The following is a 20,255-nucleotide window of genomic DNA, read 5'->3' on the forward strand; positions in this document are numbered from 1 at the left end:
CTCTCCATCCAATCCAGATAGCTGTGGGAGGTGTGGAAGTATCAATGTAAGCTCCCAAGAAATGCCCCTCACAGGTGAGGGTATTAAAAGTCTAATGGTTAATTGCTGAAGCATTTGCAACAAAATGCTAGAGTTTGAAGGGCTACTAAAAAGTAGTGAAGCTCACATAATACTAGGCAGATAAAGCTGGCTAAAACCTGAAGTTGACAGCAGTGAGATTTTTGGGAAAAATTTAAGTGTATATATACTCACCTCCTGATGTATTCTAAAACTTAAGAGGGAAAATCCCAGTTTGCTAGTACGTAAGTACCCCTTTCATACTGTAATTATTGGTAGAGACTTTAACCACCCAACAAGCAATTGGTATAATTATAGTTTTGTTTGTGGTAACTGCGGCCAGACATCTTGTGAAACATTAATAAATGCCTTCTCTGAAAACAAGCTAGAACAGATGATTTCGGACCCTGCACATGATGGAAATTTATTAGATCTAATGGCAGCAAATAGTCATGACCTCTTTGAGGATGTCCCTATTGAAACTGGGATCAGTGACGTAAGGCAGTTGTGGCAACAATGGTTACAAAGGTATAAAGAAGAACTAAAACTGGTAAAAAGATGTATTTCTTCTGTAAACTAGATAAAGAACCAAGGGTGTCATATCACAAGGAGGCTCCTGAAACTATTAGCCCAGGACAGAAGACTGTAGTGGTACTATGGCCTAAGTTTAAAAGAGTATTTGACCATGTACTGTGTATATATGTACCCAGTAGGACAGTTCATAATGGAAGGGTCCCTCCACCGTATACAGTCAATGTGAAGAAAGAAACAGAGGCTACTGCATAATGTGTGTAAAACAAAACGTAGGGCTGTAGATTGAGAAATTCTGAATGAAAAGCATTTGACTGTCAAGAGAGCAATGTGTGAAACCTTCAGTTAATACCGTAGGAGATATTTCACAAAACAGAAAGAATTTTGGTTTTTTTGTAAAGGCTGTTAGTCACACTACAGTTAGTTTCTAGCTGCTCATGGATGAGACAGGAACTGAAATTGATGACAGCAAAGTAAAAGCAGAAATGGTTAACTCTGTTTTAAAATTTTCCTTTACGAAGAAAAACCCCAGGAGTATGGCCCCAATTTAATTGTTGTACCACTCAAAAGATGGGCGAAATAGATATTAGTGTCAGTGACATTGAGAAACAGCTGAAATTGTTAAAATTGAACAAAGCCTTGGAGACTGTTGGAATCCATATCATATTCTATGCTGAATTTGTGACTTAGTTAGCCCCTCTTTTAACTATAAACTGTAGTAGAGTGCTCAAATAAAAGACCTTGTCCAGTATTTGGAAGAAAGCACTGGTCATATCCATCTAGAAGTAGGGTAGCAGAAGTGGTGCACAAAACTCCTGGTCGGTGTCCTGACATCCATCTGTTGTAGAATTTTGTAACGTATTCTGAGCTCAAACATAATGAGGTATCTCGAACAAGGTGACCACCTCCATGCCAGCCTGCATGAATTCCGAAAACATCTAGCATTTAAAACTCAACTTACACTTTTCTCACATGACATACTGAAAGCCATGTATCAAAGCAATCTAGTAGATTCAGCATTTATCAATTTCCAAAAAGCAGTTGACTCAGTAACCCATCTATGCTTATTATCAAAAGTACAATTATATGGAGCATCAGACGAAATATGTGATTGGATTGAGGATTTCTTAGTAGAGAAGATGCAGCGTGTTGTCTTGGATGTATAGTCATTGACAGACACGGAAGTAGCTTTTGGTGTGCCCCAGGGAAGTTCGTTGGAACCCTTGCTGTTTGTGTTGTGTTTTAATGACCTTGTGGACAATATTATTAGTAATCTCAAATTTTTTGCAGACGATGCAGTTATCTGTAATGAAATGCTATCTGAAAGAAGCTGCACAACTATTCAGTTAGATCTTGAAAATATTTCAAAGAGTAGCAAAGACTGGAAACTTGCTTAAAAAGTTCAGTGATGTAAAATTGTACATTTCACAAAATGAAAAAGCATAGCTATGGCTGTAGTACCAGTGAGCCACAGTTGGAATTGACCAAGCCATAAAAATATCTGGATGTAACAATTCATAGGGAAATGAAATGGCCTGAAATGATAGGCTCAATCATAGGTCATGCAGGTGGTTGTCTTTGATTTACTGGTATAATACTGGGTAAGTACAATCAGTCTACAAAGGAGAAATGAGAATGCATACAAAACAGTCGTTTGACTATCCTAGAATATTGCTAAAGTGTGAGAGACCTGTAAGAAATAGGACTAACGGGGGATATTGAATAGATACAAAGAAGGGCATCACAAATGGGCAGAGGTTTGTCTGATTGATGTGTATCAAGGAGAGGTGGAAAAATATGAACTGGCAGACTCTTGAAGATCAACACAAACTATTCCATGTAAGCCTACTTAGAATATTTCTACAAGCAACTTTAAGTATGAAACTAGGAATATATTACAATCATCTATGTATTGCTTCTGTAAGAATCATGAAGACAAAATGACAGCACACTCAGAGGCATTTAAGCAATCTTCTCACACACAGTCCATAAATGAATGAAACGGGAGAAAGCTCTAATTACTGGTACAATGTGACTTGCCTTCTGCCATTCACTTCACAGTGCTTTGCAAAGTACAGATATATATGAAGACATCCACTTTTGTTGGAGATTTGTCACTATCTTCCCAGTCACCAATTTCCGTGCTACTTTTACTTTGAATTTACATTTGTCATGATTAGAAGATTGATTTTGTTCTCTGAATGCACCATAAATTTCTATTCTTTGGACTAAACAACCTGTAGTTTTAGGACTAACACATCTTTCTTGGTGGTTTTCGCCCTGCTCATAGTAATCAACGTTGAATTGTGTTAACACTGATCGTATGTTCATGAATGATTTTCTGTTTCTGAAACTTCATTTCTGAGTGCTTCTGTCAGGGATTCTTGCAACTCGGCACTGGTGTTTGCAAGTTTTTGGCAGTTACAGCTAGTAAACCACATCCACATGACAGATTTATCAAATATATAGCTAGATGAGCCCACATATGTATCGCGGGCATATTTGAATACCTTTTGTAACTGTTTTCTTCACACACTGTACACTGAAAATTGATTGGAGTCAGAAATTTAACAGTGGTTCACCACTAGCTATGTGTGATGCCATCTTGATTATGCATGAGCTAAAATACGTTAGTCAGAAGTTGACTTTGTAGAACGTAGTTTATTCATCTCATAATTTACAGTTACAAATCAAAGATTTTTATACTGGAGATGTTTCAAATTTCTTTAAAAAAAGTTATAATAATTAACATATGTAAACATGCATTTCTGAATTTTTAGACAGGAACAATTTAGCAAGAACTTGTATAACACTTATGGTCATTTTGCAGCTTGCAATACAATTCATACAATATATTAACAATTTATTATACAATACATAAACTTTATTGTTTCTTTTCAAATTGCCAAACTGTCCTCCATGAATTCTTCAATTGAATAACAACATTTTTTCACTAGTGTATTAAATAACAATCTTTTTAGTGGGTCAAACTCCATGGCTAACAGATTTGTGTTATTTAATTTATTGTAAATTTTTAATCCTGTGTACAATAGTGTTTGAACAAGGGAAGTTTGAAACCGCGTGACGAGTACTGTAATTGTGATTGAAATGAAAATTGTTAAGTGAGTTTGGGGTTTTATGTATGAAAACGAAAATTTTCATGATGTACAGAGAAGGAATGGTTAGTATTTTTAATTGTTTTTAAATGATGGGCAACATGATGTCCTTTTTTGGACTAAACATATGCTTCTTATGATTATCTTTTGAAGTGTAAGTAATCTCACGTTGTTTGTAGAGTTTACCCAGAAAATTATTCCATATCGAATTATAGTTTCAAAATAGCTTTGGTAGACTATCTTCCTGATGTCCATAAGGGTGGAACCAGATAAGACATTCATCACATAAGTTAGGCTGTTTAGTTTGTTTGCTAAGAAGTCTACATGTGCCTTCCAATTTAAATTTTTATCAAGATTTAGACCTAGAAATTTTACATAATTTTCTTCAGTCATTTTCTGATCACCATGCACTATTGTTATGGGAGATGCTGGTGATGTTTTAGCACTGAACTGCACTATTTGTGTTTTTGTGACATTGAGTTTTAATCCATTTCGCTGAAACCATAATTGTAGGTTTCCCATTATATTTTCCATTGTATCGTAAATTTGTTCTAAATTGCCATTTACAATTAAAACCGAGGTGTTATCTGGGAATAAAATGGAGTTAACATAAGTGCTTAATGGTAAATCATTTATGTACAACTGAAAAAGATAAGGCCCTAAAATTGAACCCTGCTGGACCCCTGTACAAATCTTTTTCCAGTCCGAGAATTTAGAATAACTCTTGGTTTTCTTTCTGACAAATAAGATTTGACCCATGCTCTGTCCATGATTCCATATCTCTTTAACTTGTGTAGAAGTAGTAAGTGATTGAGCCAAAAGCTTCGGTCAAATTGCAAAAAATACCTGTGACATTTTTACGCATGTCTAAAGCAGAGCTTATCTTTTCAGTGAATTCTGTGACAGCATTTATTGTATTTTTCCCCCTTTGAAAAACAAATTGATATCTAACTATAATATTGTTTTCTATAAGAAATTTTTCAAGATGTTTTGCAACAAACCTGTCTATCACCTTAGCAAAAACTTGCAGCAGGGAAATAGGGCAGTAATTTCCATGTCATCTGGTGAGCCTTCTTGAACAATGGTCTTTTTTCAGCATATTTTAACACATCCAGGAAATATCCTTCCTCAAATGAATTATTAATAATTTTAGCCAATGGATGAGAAATGACATTATAAACAGCCTTGACTACAGAGGATGGAATTTCATCCCACCCAGCTGATTTCTTATTTTTTAAAGACACTATAGCATCTTTTACATCTTTCGGAATAATTCTTTTGAATGTTTTAAGGCTTGCATTTTGTTTTACCTTTACAAAGTTGACATCTACCTGGTCCTGGTGGGCTGTGATATCTACTTCTGATTTTGCCACATTTATAAAAAAAAAATCATTGAAACAGTTTGACAATTGAAAAGGATCTATAATCATATCATTTTTAATTTTAATTTGGACAGTTTGTTGACACTTGTGCTTTACTCCCAATTCAAATTTGACAACGCCCCAAATTTCCTTTGATTTATTTTCATGTTTACTAATATGCTGGTTGTTAGCCAATTTTTTTGCTGCCTGTACAACGTTTTTGAATGTATTCTTATATCTCTTTACATACCCCAAAAAGTCAGCATTTTTCTTATGTTTTAACTCATTGTGAAGCTGTCTTTTTCCTGACACTAGAAACTTTTACTCCTGATGTAATCCAATTTATTTTGTTGGCCGCTCTATGTTGGCAGGCTTAAAGGGGGGGGGGGGGAGTTTCATTGGAAACATCTAGGAAAAAGTTTAGGAATATTTTGAAATTTTTTTCACGTGACACACTGTTATCTAGAGGCCTGTTTATAGTTCTTAGTTTGTTAAAAAATACATTTACGTTCTCTTTGTTAAAGTTCCTTGTAAAACATGTTTTCACATATTTTGGTTTCCCTATTTTTGGAAGCTCTATGAGCAGTGCTGAATGATCTGATATGCCTAAATCTAAACAGAATTTACTTTCATTATCAAACTGAATATTGTCAATACACATTTCTGAGTGGCTGTTTCTTCTAGTACATTCATTGAAATTAAAATTAAAAGCATATTTCTGCATTAAGTCACAAAAATAAACAGTGTCATTATTATTATTTAATACATTTATATTCAAGTTTGTTGCAATTACATTTTTTCTTTCTGTCTTTCTGAAGTCTTTCTAATAAACATTGAAATTTGAATAAAAAGGATTTTGTTACAGCACTTCCAGAAATTGTACACAGAGACACAATTACAGTATTTAAATCAATTACCTCCACAGTGCAGTTTTCAAAATTACCTTCCTCATTCAAACTATTGAATTTGGTTCTCTCTGTAAAATTTATTGAGTCATTTAGAAGGATGCAGCAGCCCCCACCGGATCTAGTACCTCTACAAAAACTTCTGGAAACTGTAAAATGTTCAAGTTTGTTTAGAATCCCTATACTGTCTTTTGGCAGTCAATGTTCGTTTAAGCATACAGCTTTTAAATTTGAACATTCTGAAAATAAAACTTGAAGTTCATCAATTTTAGAATAATTTTGATTACAAAAATCTGTGGTTATGCCATTTATATATGTTTATCACTGTTTTGAATGCTTTAATAGAAAGAAACTTCCACATGGGAAAAATATATTAAAAACAAAGATTCCAAGACTTACCAAGCGGGAAAGCGCCGGCAGACAGGCACATTAACAAAACACACAAACACACACACAGAATTACTAGCTTTCGCAACCGATGGTTGCTTCTTCAGGAAGGAGAGGGAAAGACGAAAGGATGTGGGTGTGTCTGTGTATGTGCGGATGGATATGTGTGTGTGTGCGAGTGTACACCTGTCCTTCTTTTCCCTTAAGGGAAGTCTTTCCGCTCCCGGGATTGGAATGATTCCTTACCCTCTCCCTTAAAACCCACATCCTTTCGTCTTTCCCTCTCCTTCCTGAAGAAGCAACCATCGGTTGCGAAAGCTAGTAATTCTGTGTGTGTGTTTGTGTGTTTTGTTAATGCGCCTGTCTGCCGGCGCTTTCCCGCTTGGTAAGTCTTGGAATCTTTGTTTTTAATATATATATATATTAAATTTTCAGTTGATTCTTTTGTTACAGCATCCCTTCCACACCTTGTCAGTTTACCAGATTGTTGATGATTTTGGAAATTTCCAAAAACTTTTTACTTTTCTGCCATGCATCACAAATCTAATGACACAGAACCTTAATGTGTGCAACTCATCCAGCACCTGCATCTGATAGTCAATTTACTCTTTGATTTTGTTGTGTTGTGTTCATCTCTGTCTGGTTCAGTGACTTGAAAAATATGAACTGGTAGCTCTTATTGCAGGCCTAGTAGGTCATGGTTCTGATGACTGCATTGTGGAATACCTTGAAAGGAACGTATGATTTGAGGAGACATACCATAGTCGTCTTCTGTGTTACTTAAATCCAGTATTGCTTGCCCTTCATGAATGTTAATTCTCAGAACATCTTTGCATAATACTGTCGTATGATCACACATAGGAAAACATTGCTGTCTGTTTCTGCTGTTGGCTGACATTTGTGCATAACATAAGCTTGTTGCATAACATAAGCTTGTTGAATTAGTTGTGGCACACAGTAAAGTGCTGACTTGTTTAACCAGTGTGTCTAAGCAATGATGTATCCTTAACATCTCATCTGTTTCATCAAGTTGCATGTTCAGTTCATTTTAATGTTTGAAAAATTAAGGTGAAAGGAACAGAAAGGAAACAGGATGGGAAAGAGATAGGAAGGAAATAATGATGTCCAGCCACAGAGCGCATTGTGGAAATGTAACGGTAAGAGTTGGAAAGTTGTGCCAGGCCAAGACTTGAACCTGAATGCTCTCCTTCTATAGAGCGGTTGCCTTAACCACTTCAGCCATCTGGACATGCTTTCTGTCAGACCCAAATTTTCAACTTCCTGCTCACCCCAGTGCAATGACCCCTGCCCATTAACATACTACTTGCAGATTTCTTATTCCTGTAGGAGTTCAGATGCTGGTTGTGCATCCACACACAAACTTTTTCATGAAACAGCTGTTGCACCCATAGAATTATAGATATGAGTGGTGTCACATGTCCAACAGAACAGAACAGACACAGAAGCAGAAATCTATGAGTAGGAATGACAGCTGCTCTAAATGTAGAAAAATGAAAGCTAATGCAGATGAGTAGGAAAAACAAACACATAATGTTTTAATACAGTAGCAGTGACTTCTCAGCACACATCTTTCGACACTGATCAATTCCTCTTGGGAAATGTTTCCGGTCGATGTTTTGGGAAGGTTTGGGAAGTTTCTTATTCTGCCAGATGATAAGTAAGGAACTTGTCGAAACAGCACACCAAAATGAACATGTTACTTGGCTGACTTGTGGCAAAAAATTCATCATCACATTTGCCTAGAGAACCTGCATTCACATCCTTTATATGTGTGTTGAAGGATAAGCTGAGAAACCAAAGTAAGATTCAAGTTGACTTCTGAACACTGTGAATGGTGGCTCTTGTAGTAATTTGAAACTTGGACACAGTAAAAAGTCTGAATTAAATTAGACATTATGATACATAGTAAATGTCATTCTGGTTACATTCTGGAAAGAATAGAGTATACCTGCAGGAGGTTGCTGTATGAAAATATTAGTAACCTCATTTTTTATCAAGTTTGCATGTGTCTGTCCTGTAAACTCTTTGGTAGAGTGAGTGCTTGCCCTGCATTTTAATCCTGCTTTGCAATTGATATATTTATTATTCAGCCTGTTGCATCTACGGAATCGTATGCTGTAGTTTAATTCTGTTTTGGTAACATCCCATCACAGTTTCTGTAGTAATTCAGCGTATTTTTTTCAGCTGTAGTAATTCTGTTTCAGATGTAATTGCAAGCTTATTTGTTATATCATGTTAAGGTGTTAGCACTTCATCCTTCCTGATCTTTGTGTTTGAAACACTGTTTCAGAAGTGCGACATGGCCGAGCAGGAGATACGTTCAGCAGCAGAGGCTCTGCTGACAGGTAGTCTATCCAGTTTAAACCAGAGCCGGTCACACAGTACACCAAATCCTCGTGAGTAAAAATATGCATACAGAGATTTTGGTTATTTGTAGTAGACTGGGAGTGTGTAGGACAGATTCTTTAGTTTGCTGGGATAATAGTCATAGCCAAGCTATTGGAACTTCTGAAAATGTTTATGCATTGTCTAGAAAATCTGATTTGAGAGAGAGAGAGAGAGAGAGAGAGAGAGAGAGAGAGAGAGAGAGAGAGATAGAGAGACTGTATTTATGCAAAGGATACACAAAGAGATCTCCAGGCGCCCCATTCTAAGAGTCAAGAAAGTATCCCGTACCGCACACAGTGCATAATACACATGCCACTTGGATACCTTAACTGCGAACTTTAATGTAGTTGGAATGTTGTTCCTGACTATCAGTGTCTGCAGGTGATTTTATTAATGATTGCAACCTGAAACCTATTTTCGTGTGTCAGCGGTTGGAAAGAAGTGTGAGGGGATTTCAGAAACTAACTTCCACATTGTTACGCCAGCCCAAGTAGCTTCCATTTAATACTTCAATACACTAAGCAAGCGCACACTGTCACTACACAGGCCAGGCAGCGTTGCATGCAAGAACCATTGTGGTCTGGGCTTGTGGCAACACTGACTGTCATTGTGAGCTACAGTTTCAGTGGTGAGAAGGGCAGTGATTGGTGGAGTGGTACAGCAGAGTGTGAAGGCTAATTTACATTATCACTGACTTTTCCACTTTATTAATCACAAAAAATGAGTGGGGAAACTAAACATGGTTTGCAAAGGAAAGGCAGCATATAAAGCAAAAGGGAAGTAAAAGGAAAAGTGAATCAGTGGTGAATATAGAAATACAGAGCCTGAAATGAATCCTAAAAGTTCAATTTGGACAGTACTTAAGCCTATAGTAGTTGTTGATGGGAGAAAGGTAGTTTTATTATCTGTTTCAGTGTACAGTGACTGTAGGCTCATGCTAAAGGGTGAAGTGGCCTTTCACACATTTCTTGCTGTCCTTGCATGTCTAATAAACAGGTGTCTTGTGTTGACAAGAAACATCTATCTAAACTGTCTCAGTAGATTATTGATATGGTAATGTGTGTGTGAAACTTAAAAGGTCTTACGGAACTATAGAAGTGACATAAGGAAAAGTATACCGACAACCTTGTTGCGACACATGGCAGGAAGTTCTAAAAGCATGAGAGATATATTTACATGTGAGGTAATTGCCTACATAACAAAACGTGAATACCCAGCTACAGCAGATATGTGGACAGGTGTTGCAAGAAGGAACCATTATCTAACATATATTATTTTGTTGACTGTAACCTCAGATTCCTTGTTTTGTTTGTGGCCCAGTTTACAGGTGAGCCAAAAATGGGCACTAACATTCAAAGTGAATTGTGACAATTTATGTCTTTTGGTACCCAAGAGACTACTTTAAAGATATGACTTTTACAACTGATCAAGGTGCCATCATTATTGCAACACTGCATGATTGTTCATGATTGAATTGTTCCTGCCATATGCTAAATATATTGGTTTGAAATGCATTTAATGTGGAGTGTATATGTATCAGCTGTCAAGTGCATGCTGTTTTGACTGTTGCAAAACAAGTCGCATACACACACACAAAAAAAATTGCTTTCTCAATGCTTGTGATAGAACTCTGGAACAGTCCATCAATACTCACTGGAATATGTATTTACTATATTGAAATCAGCAGAAAACCAGTATTTGACCTAGTGCAAACAGCTCTTTTATAAGGGAGAAACAGGATGGATTGAAGCACATTATCATGCTGATGAATGAACTAATTTCTCTTCTCATAGTACATATGTTCCTCTAATTCTTATACACATATCAAAAAAGTTTTGCATCACCTCTCTTCTGAGAATTCCGGAACCTGTACAGAAAATTGGAATAGAGATCAACATAAACATCATTTCTGCCCTTTTTATTGCTCATGAAAACCACACATTGCATGTTGTACCACCATACAGCGAGACCTTCAGAGGTGGTGTTCCAGATTGCTATACACACTGGTACCTGTAATACCCAGCAGCACATCCTCTTGCATTGATGTATGCCTGTATTTGTCGTGGCATACTATCTACAAGTTCATCAAGGCACTTTTGGCCCAGATTGTCCCACTCCTCAACGGAGCAACGATCACTCAGTCGTTGGTGGGTCGTGTCGTCCATAAACAGCCCTTTTCAATCTATCCTGGGCATGTTCAATAGGGTTCATGTCTGGAGAACATGCTGGTCACTCTAGTTGAACGATGTCCTTATCCTGAAGGAAGTCATTCACAAGATGTGCACGATGGGGGCGCAAATTGTCGTCCATGAAGACAAATGCCTCGCCTATATGCTGTTGATATGGTTGCACTATTGGCCGGAGGATGGCATTCATGTATTGTACAGCCATTACAGTGCCTTCCATGACCAGCAGTGGCATACATCGACCCCACCCAATGCCACCCCAAAACATCAGGGAACCTCCACCTTGCTGCACTCGCTAGATAGTGTGTCTAAGGCGTTCAGCCTGACCGCGTTGCCTCCAAACACATCTCGGACTATTGCCTGGTTGAAGGTATATGCGACAATCATTTGCGAAGAGAACGTGATGCCAATCCTGAATGGTCCATTTGGCGTAATGTTGGGCCCATCTGTACCGTGCTGTATGGTGTTTTGGTTGCAAAGATGGACCTCGCCATGGATGGCGGGAGTGAAGTTGTGCATCATGCAGCCTATTGCACACCATTTCAGTCATAACACGATGTCCTGTGGCTGCATGAAAAGCATTGTCCAACATGGTGGCATTGCAGTTGGGGGTTCCTCGAGCTATAGTAACTGTTGGGCAGCCTAAGTGAGGCATGTCATCGACAGTTCCTTTCTCTCTGTATCTCCTCCATGTCTGAACAAGCTCACTTTGGTTCACTCCAAAATGCCTAGATGCTTCCCTTGTTGAGAGCTCTTCCTGGCACAAAGTAACAATGCAGATGTTATCAAACCGCGGTATTGACTGTCTAGGCATGGTTGAACTACAGACAACATGAACAGTGTACTTCCTTGCTGATGGAATGACTGGAATTGATTGGCTGTTGGACCCCCTCCATCTAATAGGTGATGCTCTTGCATGGTTGTTTACATCTTTGGAGGGGGGTTAGTGACATTTCTGAACAGTCAAAGGGGCTGTGTCTTTGATAAAGTATCCACAGTCAACATCTATCTTCAGGAGTTCTGGGAACTGGGGTGATGCAAAACTTTTTTATGTGTGTACATCAGCATTTAATTTATAGTGAACATTTTAAAGGATGAGGGAGGTGCCCAAGGAATTAGAATTGGAGAAATCACTTACAGTGCATCTTCTGTTGTGGAATGTGATGACATTACAGCAATTTAGTCAGGCACCTTAGGGTAGAGAAGCCCCTGAAATAGAGCCTTTATGCAAGTGTTTCAGATTTATACTTAGAAGGAAAGTCAATTGTTCAGAGGTACCGTGGACTAACAGCTTTTCTGTGACCGCCAATTCATCATCTAAAAATAATGTCTGAAAATAAGAGGCCTCAACTTGTGGCAGAGGCAAGAGATACAGTCAATTTATTGCTATATTAACAGCACCCAGTAGCTATTTCCAGAGGGACCTGTCACCTGCCAGTCAAAATCAAGTTTGGTCACAGAAGTGAATATAGGCCTCATAGGGTCATATTGGTGTTCTCTTGCCTAAAGAATAACCGAATATCTGAGAACACTCTTTAATATGTGAACAACCTTGATGGAGCCATTAAATTCTATGAAATAGTTCAAATATCTTCAACAAAAGAACATTTGGGTTTATTTCCAGTACACTTTTATATTCACAACAGGATTCATATTGACACTGATTTGCAAAATGATGTGTTAAGAAGCTTTAGTACTTCCCCAATCAGGTAGAAAGCATTATGCTGAAAGAGGCATGTACGAGTCACAAAGAGAGAATTCTTTCATCAAATTCCACAAAATGTTCACTACCTGTGAATATAAGGAAGTTTGCTTTGTGGTCACATATTGATGGTAGTCTTAACTCAACAGGTGAGTTGGAGAGGGATATAATTCAAAACTCCATAATGTAACTTTGTAAGAAAATGTGGCTTCTTACTGAAAAACAACAGGCCAAAATTTTATGACACTCTGGAAGATAGCCAGAAAAAAAATATTCTGCATACAATCATCCTGCTCAGATTCTGAAAGAAATTTTAGTTCCACTGGTTGTGTTCTCCACACAGAAATCACTTTTACACCTGGCCAATATTGATACTCTTCTTTTTATTCATGGTAGCTGTGTCAGAGACAAACAAGTGAAGTATGCTGAAACTTTTTCTGCCCATTAATTTTCATTATCCATTGTTTTTGTTTACTGCACATTTTGTTGTCTATGTTTGATTTAGTGATGCTGTTTTTCAAATTAGTTTTGATTTATTAAAGTAAATAAAACTCACTTTATTTCCAAATTAATATTTAGCAGCATGGGTGATGATGGGAGCTTTTGTCAACTCAGTGTTATTCTCTTTTAAAGTTAGTATTTAGAAAAATATCTCATTTTATTCACAATTATCGTGATTGCATTTGTTTTATATGTGAGCCGTCAGGTACCGAAAACATTCGTATCCACTTTTGGTCAAAACTAAGTTAGCAGTGGTTTCTTAAGTTACTCCATCCTGTCCACCATGTATTAATACATGATGTTCTAAACTACGTGACATCCTCTTCATTTTAAATACTAAATATCTATGACTGTTCAACACACCATCTCAACCCATCATCATATCCACTAGCCTGTTGATTCCATTACCTGCATTATTAATATTATCTCCAAAAACTGCCTCATTCCCACACAACCATATTTGATTTAAAAGATGGTGATTCCATAATGCTTGTTATTCATCAACATAAAGTTTATGATAAGAATTAGTGTGTGTTTGAAAGTTTGTGAATATTTGCCTTATTCATTCCACAATGTGTAAGCTCCAAAAAACATCAAAGAAATTTGAATAGTGTACTCAGTTGTTGGCCTGTTCCTTCCTCCACCGGATTGTGTATTCAGATGTATTGAAAAAGTAGCATGCAAGAAAGAAGTCATAGTTTGTCCAAATGAATAATGTCAACATTTTTGAATGAAGGCACTGTCAAAAAATTAGGAAGTGATGCATGTAAAGTAAGAGACTGAAAAGAGCTAGCTAATGCAACACTGAAACATCCACTGCTTTTGCATTTCAAACACTCCAAGTGTAAATTTAATTACATCAAAAAAGTAAATTTTCTGTTGTATTAAGGGGAGAAGTATCATACATGTCTGACATTTCAGTGTATAAGTCAATTACTTGGCATTGTTTGGCAACTCTGTTGTCATGACAATGATTTGCAGATGTAGGTCTGATTAGTCCTGCTAAATTTGCATGACTTTTCCCTTTCAGCTCGATGACTAATTTTCACATAATGTTTCACATTGGGTTAATAAAGTAAAGTTTTCTATTCCATAAAAGGTTGTTTCATGCATAAGCTTCTCCTTCTCTCACTTTCCATGTTGCGTGCTATCTGTCATGTACGATTATGGTAATGAGTGTGTTTACTGCAGCAGTGGCTTGTCCATATAGTTGTAAAGTGCTCACTTTCTAAAACGCTAGTTGCTTTGGAAATCAGTTCCAATTTTGATGCAAAAGCTCTCTCTTATCACTTCATTTTGCTAGTACTTTAGCATCCTAGCAGCATCACAGGTGTAGCCACTGTCGCTGTGCGAATACCATCTCATATCACCAACAAAACAAGAGAAACTCTTAGAACAGACTCGAAGCAACTGTCATTGGCAAGAATCTGAATTTTGGTCATCTTCTCGGTCACAAACAAGATGGCATAAATCACGGAGGCAATGAACAAGCTTGTTAGGATCCATTACCTGTGGTGGATCTGGAGATGGAAAATGTAGGAAAATGCACAACAGCACAGTTTGCCTATTTCTTCTACTTTGTTTCTGATTAAGTAGTCATACGTTCAGTTTTTACCTGTGAATCTACAGTTTGATTTATTACTGTTTGGCATTGATGTACTAGTCTATTACCCATAATTCTCCATATTTTGGTGGTATTTGTGATATTCTAGTTGTGTAAGACCAGACATAGATACAATCTGTTTGAGGTGAACAGTGCGTAGTATCTTAAGATTTCTTGACATTTTAGACAGGGTCGTTTTGCATGCATTTTTAGTTTTGTTAAAATAAGTACCCATCACAGGCTGAATAAGATAAGTGTGGAATTCATTTGTATTTTTCACTAGTGTAGTCTGATGTTGATTTAAAGCCATCCCCTAGCTCAGTGCCTGGTAGCACAGCTCCACCAAGGGCTGTTTGGAGCAGGTTGTGGATAGCAGTGAGGACGTTGTGAGCTGCCCATGAAGTTCTCCATATTACTAGTGGAGTTGAGACTTGGCAGTATTGCTGATGACTTTTGGCATCTTGTGATCATTCACTCACTTTTGGGATTGGTGCTGAGTGATCCTGCTAAATTCTCAAATATGCTCTTATCATACTGAGCCAGTGATATGAAAAGTTCTTGTGTTTATATGACACTGATATCGTAAATTTAATGTGACAGCACATGAATTAATGTCTTAATATATTACACAACAAATGAAGCTACAGTCAGTTACGGATTTGTGACCATAATGATGGTTTACCATTGGCTCAGCTGCTGGTTATAGTGTTGCAATTGTAAATAGAAGATTGTGTTTGATAATTTTGTTCTGCTGCTGTTCGAATGAGTTATACCAACGGATAAATTAGGGTTTCTTGTTACTTTTATTTACACAACTGCATAAACTAACATGGAAATTCTGGGAAATGAGCCTCGATCCAGTACCTCAAGGGAGCAGGCATATTGGTCTGCTTTTGAAGTACTAGGCAACCCTAAAAAAGAGACTCGAAAGATTTGAAGGAACCATCTGTGGTATGGTTTTGGGTTATTCCTATCATTTATGGGCCAAACAAGAAGGGGACATTACAAAAGCAATGAACAGGCAAGTTAGTGTGCATTATATGTATAGCTCTCAAAATGAATATCTTACAAAGGCATAGAATTACATGGTGCCCACATTTACAGTTTTGTTTCTGTGTTAATGAACATAATTTTCAGTTTCTTCTCTTCTGAATCCTCAAGTTACTGTGTGGCATCGAATAATTAGTTAACTGCATTTATTCCTGCTTCCACCCCCACCAACATACTTCTGCATTCTTATGGTAGTCAGGAAATTCTATTTATATGTGGCACAACCAAGTATGCACAGTTGATTTTTGAGTTGCAAAGTAATAATAATAATAATAATAATAATAATAATAATAATAATAATAATAATGTCATGTGACAAGGGCATCCCGTCAGGTAGACCGCTCACCTGGTGCAAGTCTTTTGATTTCACGCTACTTCGGCGACTTGTGTGTCGATTGGGATGAAATGATGATGATTAGGACAATACAAAACCCAGTCCCTGAGCGGAGAAAATCTCCGACCCAGCTGGGAATCGAACCCGCGCCCTTAGGATTGACAGTCTGTCGCGCTGACTACTCAGCTACTGGGGGCGGACAGTTGCAAAGTGTTTTATATCGTACTGTTTTGTGACATGAGAGAAGGTTGATTTCCAATTATTTTATTCCACTGAAATAATTTGTCATTGCAAACTATCAAAGAAAGGGCTTTACTCACCTGTATTTTGGAGAAATTGTAAACATGATGTAAAATTATATACCTGAGTATTTCACATGCCATATGCTGCCTGAGCGGAAGCTAACATCACTAGCTTTGCCAGCCCCCATGCTGGAATTATGTAACACCAGCATTAACAGCCCCCTTCTGCACTGGAAAGCTTTATAAATGAGGAATTCTAGATTAAATGTAATTGAACGCCTTACATGTAGGTAGATTAAAAATAACATTAGAAAGTATCAGAAGATAACCCTGCATAAAAACCAAATGTGCTTGCACCTCTCCTGTGAGAAGCCATGTAAGACAAACACAACAAACCCCTGTGACAGTGCATTTACTTTCATTTGGGTCCTGAACTGTTCCACTAAATTCACTTCGCATTCCCTTTTCACTTTGATGACTTATTCTATGTAATGCTTGTGTATGATGAGCACTGAAACAGAAAATTTATTTTTATACTCAAGGAATGCCACACTTCACATAAGCAACAACTGTTCTCTGTGAATTCATAAGTGGACCTAAAAATGTGTGTGTGCTTGCTTCGCTGTAGAGCATGCACTACATAGTATTCACATGATTTATTGCATAATTTACTATAAGAAATCAAATGATGACAGTGAAACTCATTACACTACAGTTACTCACTGTGGACTGGTGAAAACATATGAATTCCTGATGAAAAAATTGGATGAAGAATCACTTCTAAAAGAAGGAGGAGAAATGAGATGTAATGTATTAATAATGACATTAAATAACACAATGGAGTATTTTGACTGGATTACAGCATAAAATTAGTTCTGAGCCATACTCATATCTTGCATATTAATGTAATACTATACTCATCGTATAAAAACGGTAGTTTGCCTCTATTGCCATCGAGTGTGAAATGCAAATGAGACATTTTTTGTGGAGCATCACTCAACAGCAGTAAATCGTTTTATATTCTCCAAAGCGATGAACTGTAGCTGTCACTTTCAACATAGGGTGAGGCAGCACAGCTCTGCCATGCCAGCAATTGCCGGTTGCCAGCAAATGGATCTGGAGAGGTCTGACGCATGCCACATTCAGAAGCAGACAGTCTGCTGAGAAATCTTTCACAAAAATAGTATTGGTGTATCAGAAAGTGAAATACAGTGTAGCTGTGTTACCATTACACTCAGAACTTTAGCTATAATAATTTAGGCAACGAGTGGTTTTGATCATGAGACATTGCATTCAGTGTGCTGTTTACTGCTAGACCATGGTTGTAGATATAGCTTAACAACTTGAACAGCAGACAAGACTTCCTCCAGAAACTGCTGCAGCCTACATTGTTGCCAGATTGTGCAGATAGCCAGACTTTTCAGCGTGGCCAGTTTGTCATCTGTCACAATTGGCACAGTCTTAGACTCTATGGCAGTTGGCTGCTAGCTATGTCTTTTGTCAATTAGTGTAAATGTCTGTAGTCTTGGAACATACTGAAATCTCCATGTCACAGTATCATGGTATCACAGTAATGTTGCAAAGCGATGTAAATGGAACGAGCATGTGAGGATTGTGATACATAAGACAAATGGTCAACATTGGTTTATTGGGAGAATTGTGGGAAAGTGTGGTTCATCTGTAAAGGAGACTGCATATATGGCACTAGCGCAAAATATTTTTGAGTATGGCTCAAACGTTTGGGGGCTGTAAAAGAAGACATCAAAGCAATTCGGAGGTGGTCTGCTAGATTTGTTACTGGTAGGTTTGAACAACATGTGTTGTAGAGATGCTTCAGGAACTCAAATGGGGATCCTAGGAGAGAAGACAACATTCTTTTCGAGGAACACATTGAGAAAATTTAGAGAACCAGCATTTGAGAGTGACTACAGAATGATTCTACTGCCTCCAACATACATTGTACGTAAAGACTATGAAGTTAAGATTCGAGAACGTAGGGCTCGTAAGAAGGCATATAAACAGTCATTTTTCCCTCGTTATGTTAGCTCATTGAACAGAAAAGGAAATGAGTAGTAATGGCACAGGATACCCTTACAACGCATTGTACGGTGGATTCACAGAGTATTGATGTAGATGCGGCTGCTAGAGGAGCTGAGACAAAAAGAACTGCACCATTTGGCTTCTCTAGGAGCATGCTGTGAGACATTGTCTGGGTATTTCAATGTGTATCAGGACTGCAGACATGTACCTGCAAACAAATGAAAATTAATTATGTAACCTTATTTTTTTGAGATTACAGTCAAAACTTTGTGATTATATGTTGTATATGCACAGCTGCTGCAGTACAAGCATGAAAAGACACACCTGGGAAATATGCAGTGTGGTGTCCTTCTAAGATTGACTTGAATAGTTGGAACTACAGAAACAGAAACATTATTAGAAATTCTGGGTAAATCTGTCCAGTATAACTGTCATGTACAGAGTAGCATGTTACTGGTTGTGGGGAGGTGACATTGTGAAAGTGATACAGATTACTGGGGGCCACATGACGAATGTAATTCATTTGAAGTACTGGAAAACTGGCCGGTGACAAGGGTACCAAGACAATGACACTGGATGTAATGCTTGTGAAATGTTCCCAGACATTTTTTTATGCATGGATCTATGCCATATTAACCCAAACAGAGGCAGGATCCCTCTCATAATTGGACATGGACAGTATCCTCCCAATTTGTTTGGAACTACAGAAGACAATCATATAAATCTGAATATAGCATATTAAAGCATTCTCTGAAAAGTGATAGTAGGGGCAACAACAGTGTTGTGGACCTCTGCAGTGCATTTAGAAATCCTGGTATATGGGTCTGGCCCTTATAAATGAGACTGCCAACCAAAATTTCCACAGGGAACTGTTAAGGTTTCAAACAATGAAGCGTTCACAGGTTACTTCAGTTCTGTGTTCATGATATTGCAGTTTCTTGCTTTGGTTTCCCTGGGAACCTACAAACTATGTGTCTTCTGGAGGTGTTGAGTTTATGGCATTCAGACAGAACTCGTGCATTATCATCCTCACATGCAGACTGAGTAAGAGAGAACTTTCCCAACTCTAGTAGTTCTTGGGGATACTTGCCAGGTCATTATTCGAGGGAAATTTCTCGTAATGATATCATTGTATAAAACATTCTTGATTTTCTTGCCACATCAAATCAGATTTGATGTGGCAAGAAAACTTAGTATGTTTATCACCAGGTCATTGTATGGCATAGTGCTTTCTATCCTTTCTTCATCCTGGCTATGTTTCAGCACACTGCAGCTTCATGCTGAGACTAAAATACACCGAAAAGAAGTATTAAACATGGCTGTGATCTAGTAACTGTACAACTCTGAAGAGGCTGAAAAAATTTAAAAAATCAGCCAACCAGTTGCAGATCAAAGGTTTATTGAACCCTTGACCTAGGTTTTGATATTTATAAAAATATATTCATCAGATGGAATGGGCCTTGGTACGTCGCATGGTTGTAAATTACATTAGCTGAAGTTGAGCTGCTCTTGTTGTATATAAAATTGATATAAAAACCAGAAACATAACATGCTATGGCTTAAGATAGTAGCCAGATTACACTATGTGTACGCAGAATAAATGCTCAAATGTATTTGCCCACTGGTAAAGGCTCTTGGCTACATAAACATTATAACAGGAGTCCATGTGATGTTTCTGGTGACGAGCTATTTGGCTTCATCTAATATAGTTTACCACCACATGATGTAACAAGGCCCACTCCTTCTGAAGAAGACATTTTTATAAACATTGAGACCTAGAGCAAGGGATAAATAAACCTTTAGCTGCAACTAATTGGCAGATTTTTTTTTT

At 37.6% G+C, this 20,255-nt stretch overlaps 1 protein-coding gene across 3 annotated transcripts in view; it reads left to right on the forward strand.

Moving 5' to 3' along the window:
* LOC126298579 (steroidogenic acute regulatory protein-like) overlaps nucleotides 1-20,255 on the forward strand; it is a 164,096-nt gene that overhangs the window by 26,600 nt on the left and 117,241 nt on the right. For all 3 annotated transcript variants that reach the window (XM_049989950.1, XM_049989951.1, XM_049989952.1), the window contains one exon: nucleotides 8,669-8,774. In XM_049989950.1, the coding sequence (XP_049845907.1) occupies nucleotides 8,678-8,774 (97 nt within the window). In that variant the 5' untranslated portion in view covers nucleotides 8,669-8,677. The remainder of the gene's footprint in view (nucleotides 1-8,668; nucleotides 8,775-20,255) is intronic.

The sequence above is a fragment of the Schistocerca gregaria genome, chromosome X, assembly GCF_023897955.1.
Source record: "Schistocerca gregaria isolate iqSchGreg1 chromosome X, iqSchGreg1.2, whole genome shotgun sequence".
NCBI classification, from domain to species: domain Eukaryota; kingdom Metazoa; phylum Arthropoda; class Insecta; order Orthoptera; family Acrididae; genus Schistocerca; species Schistocerca gregaria.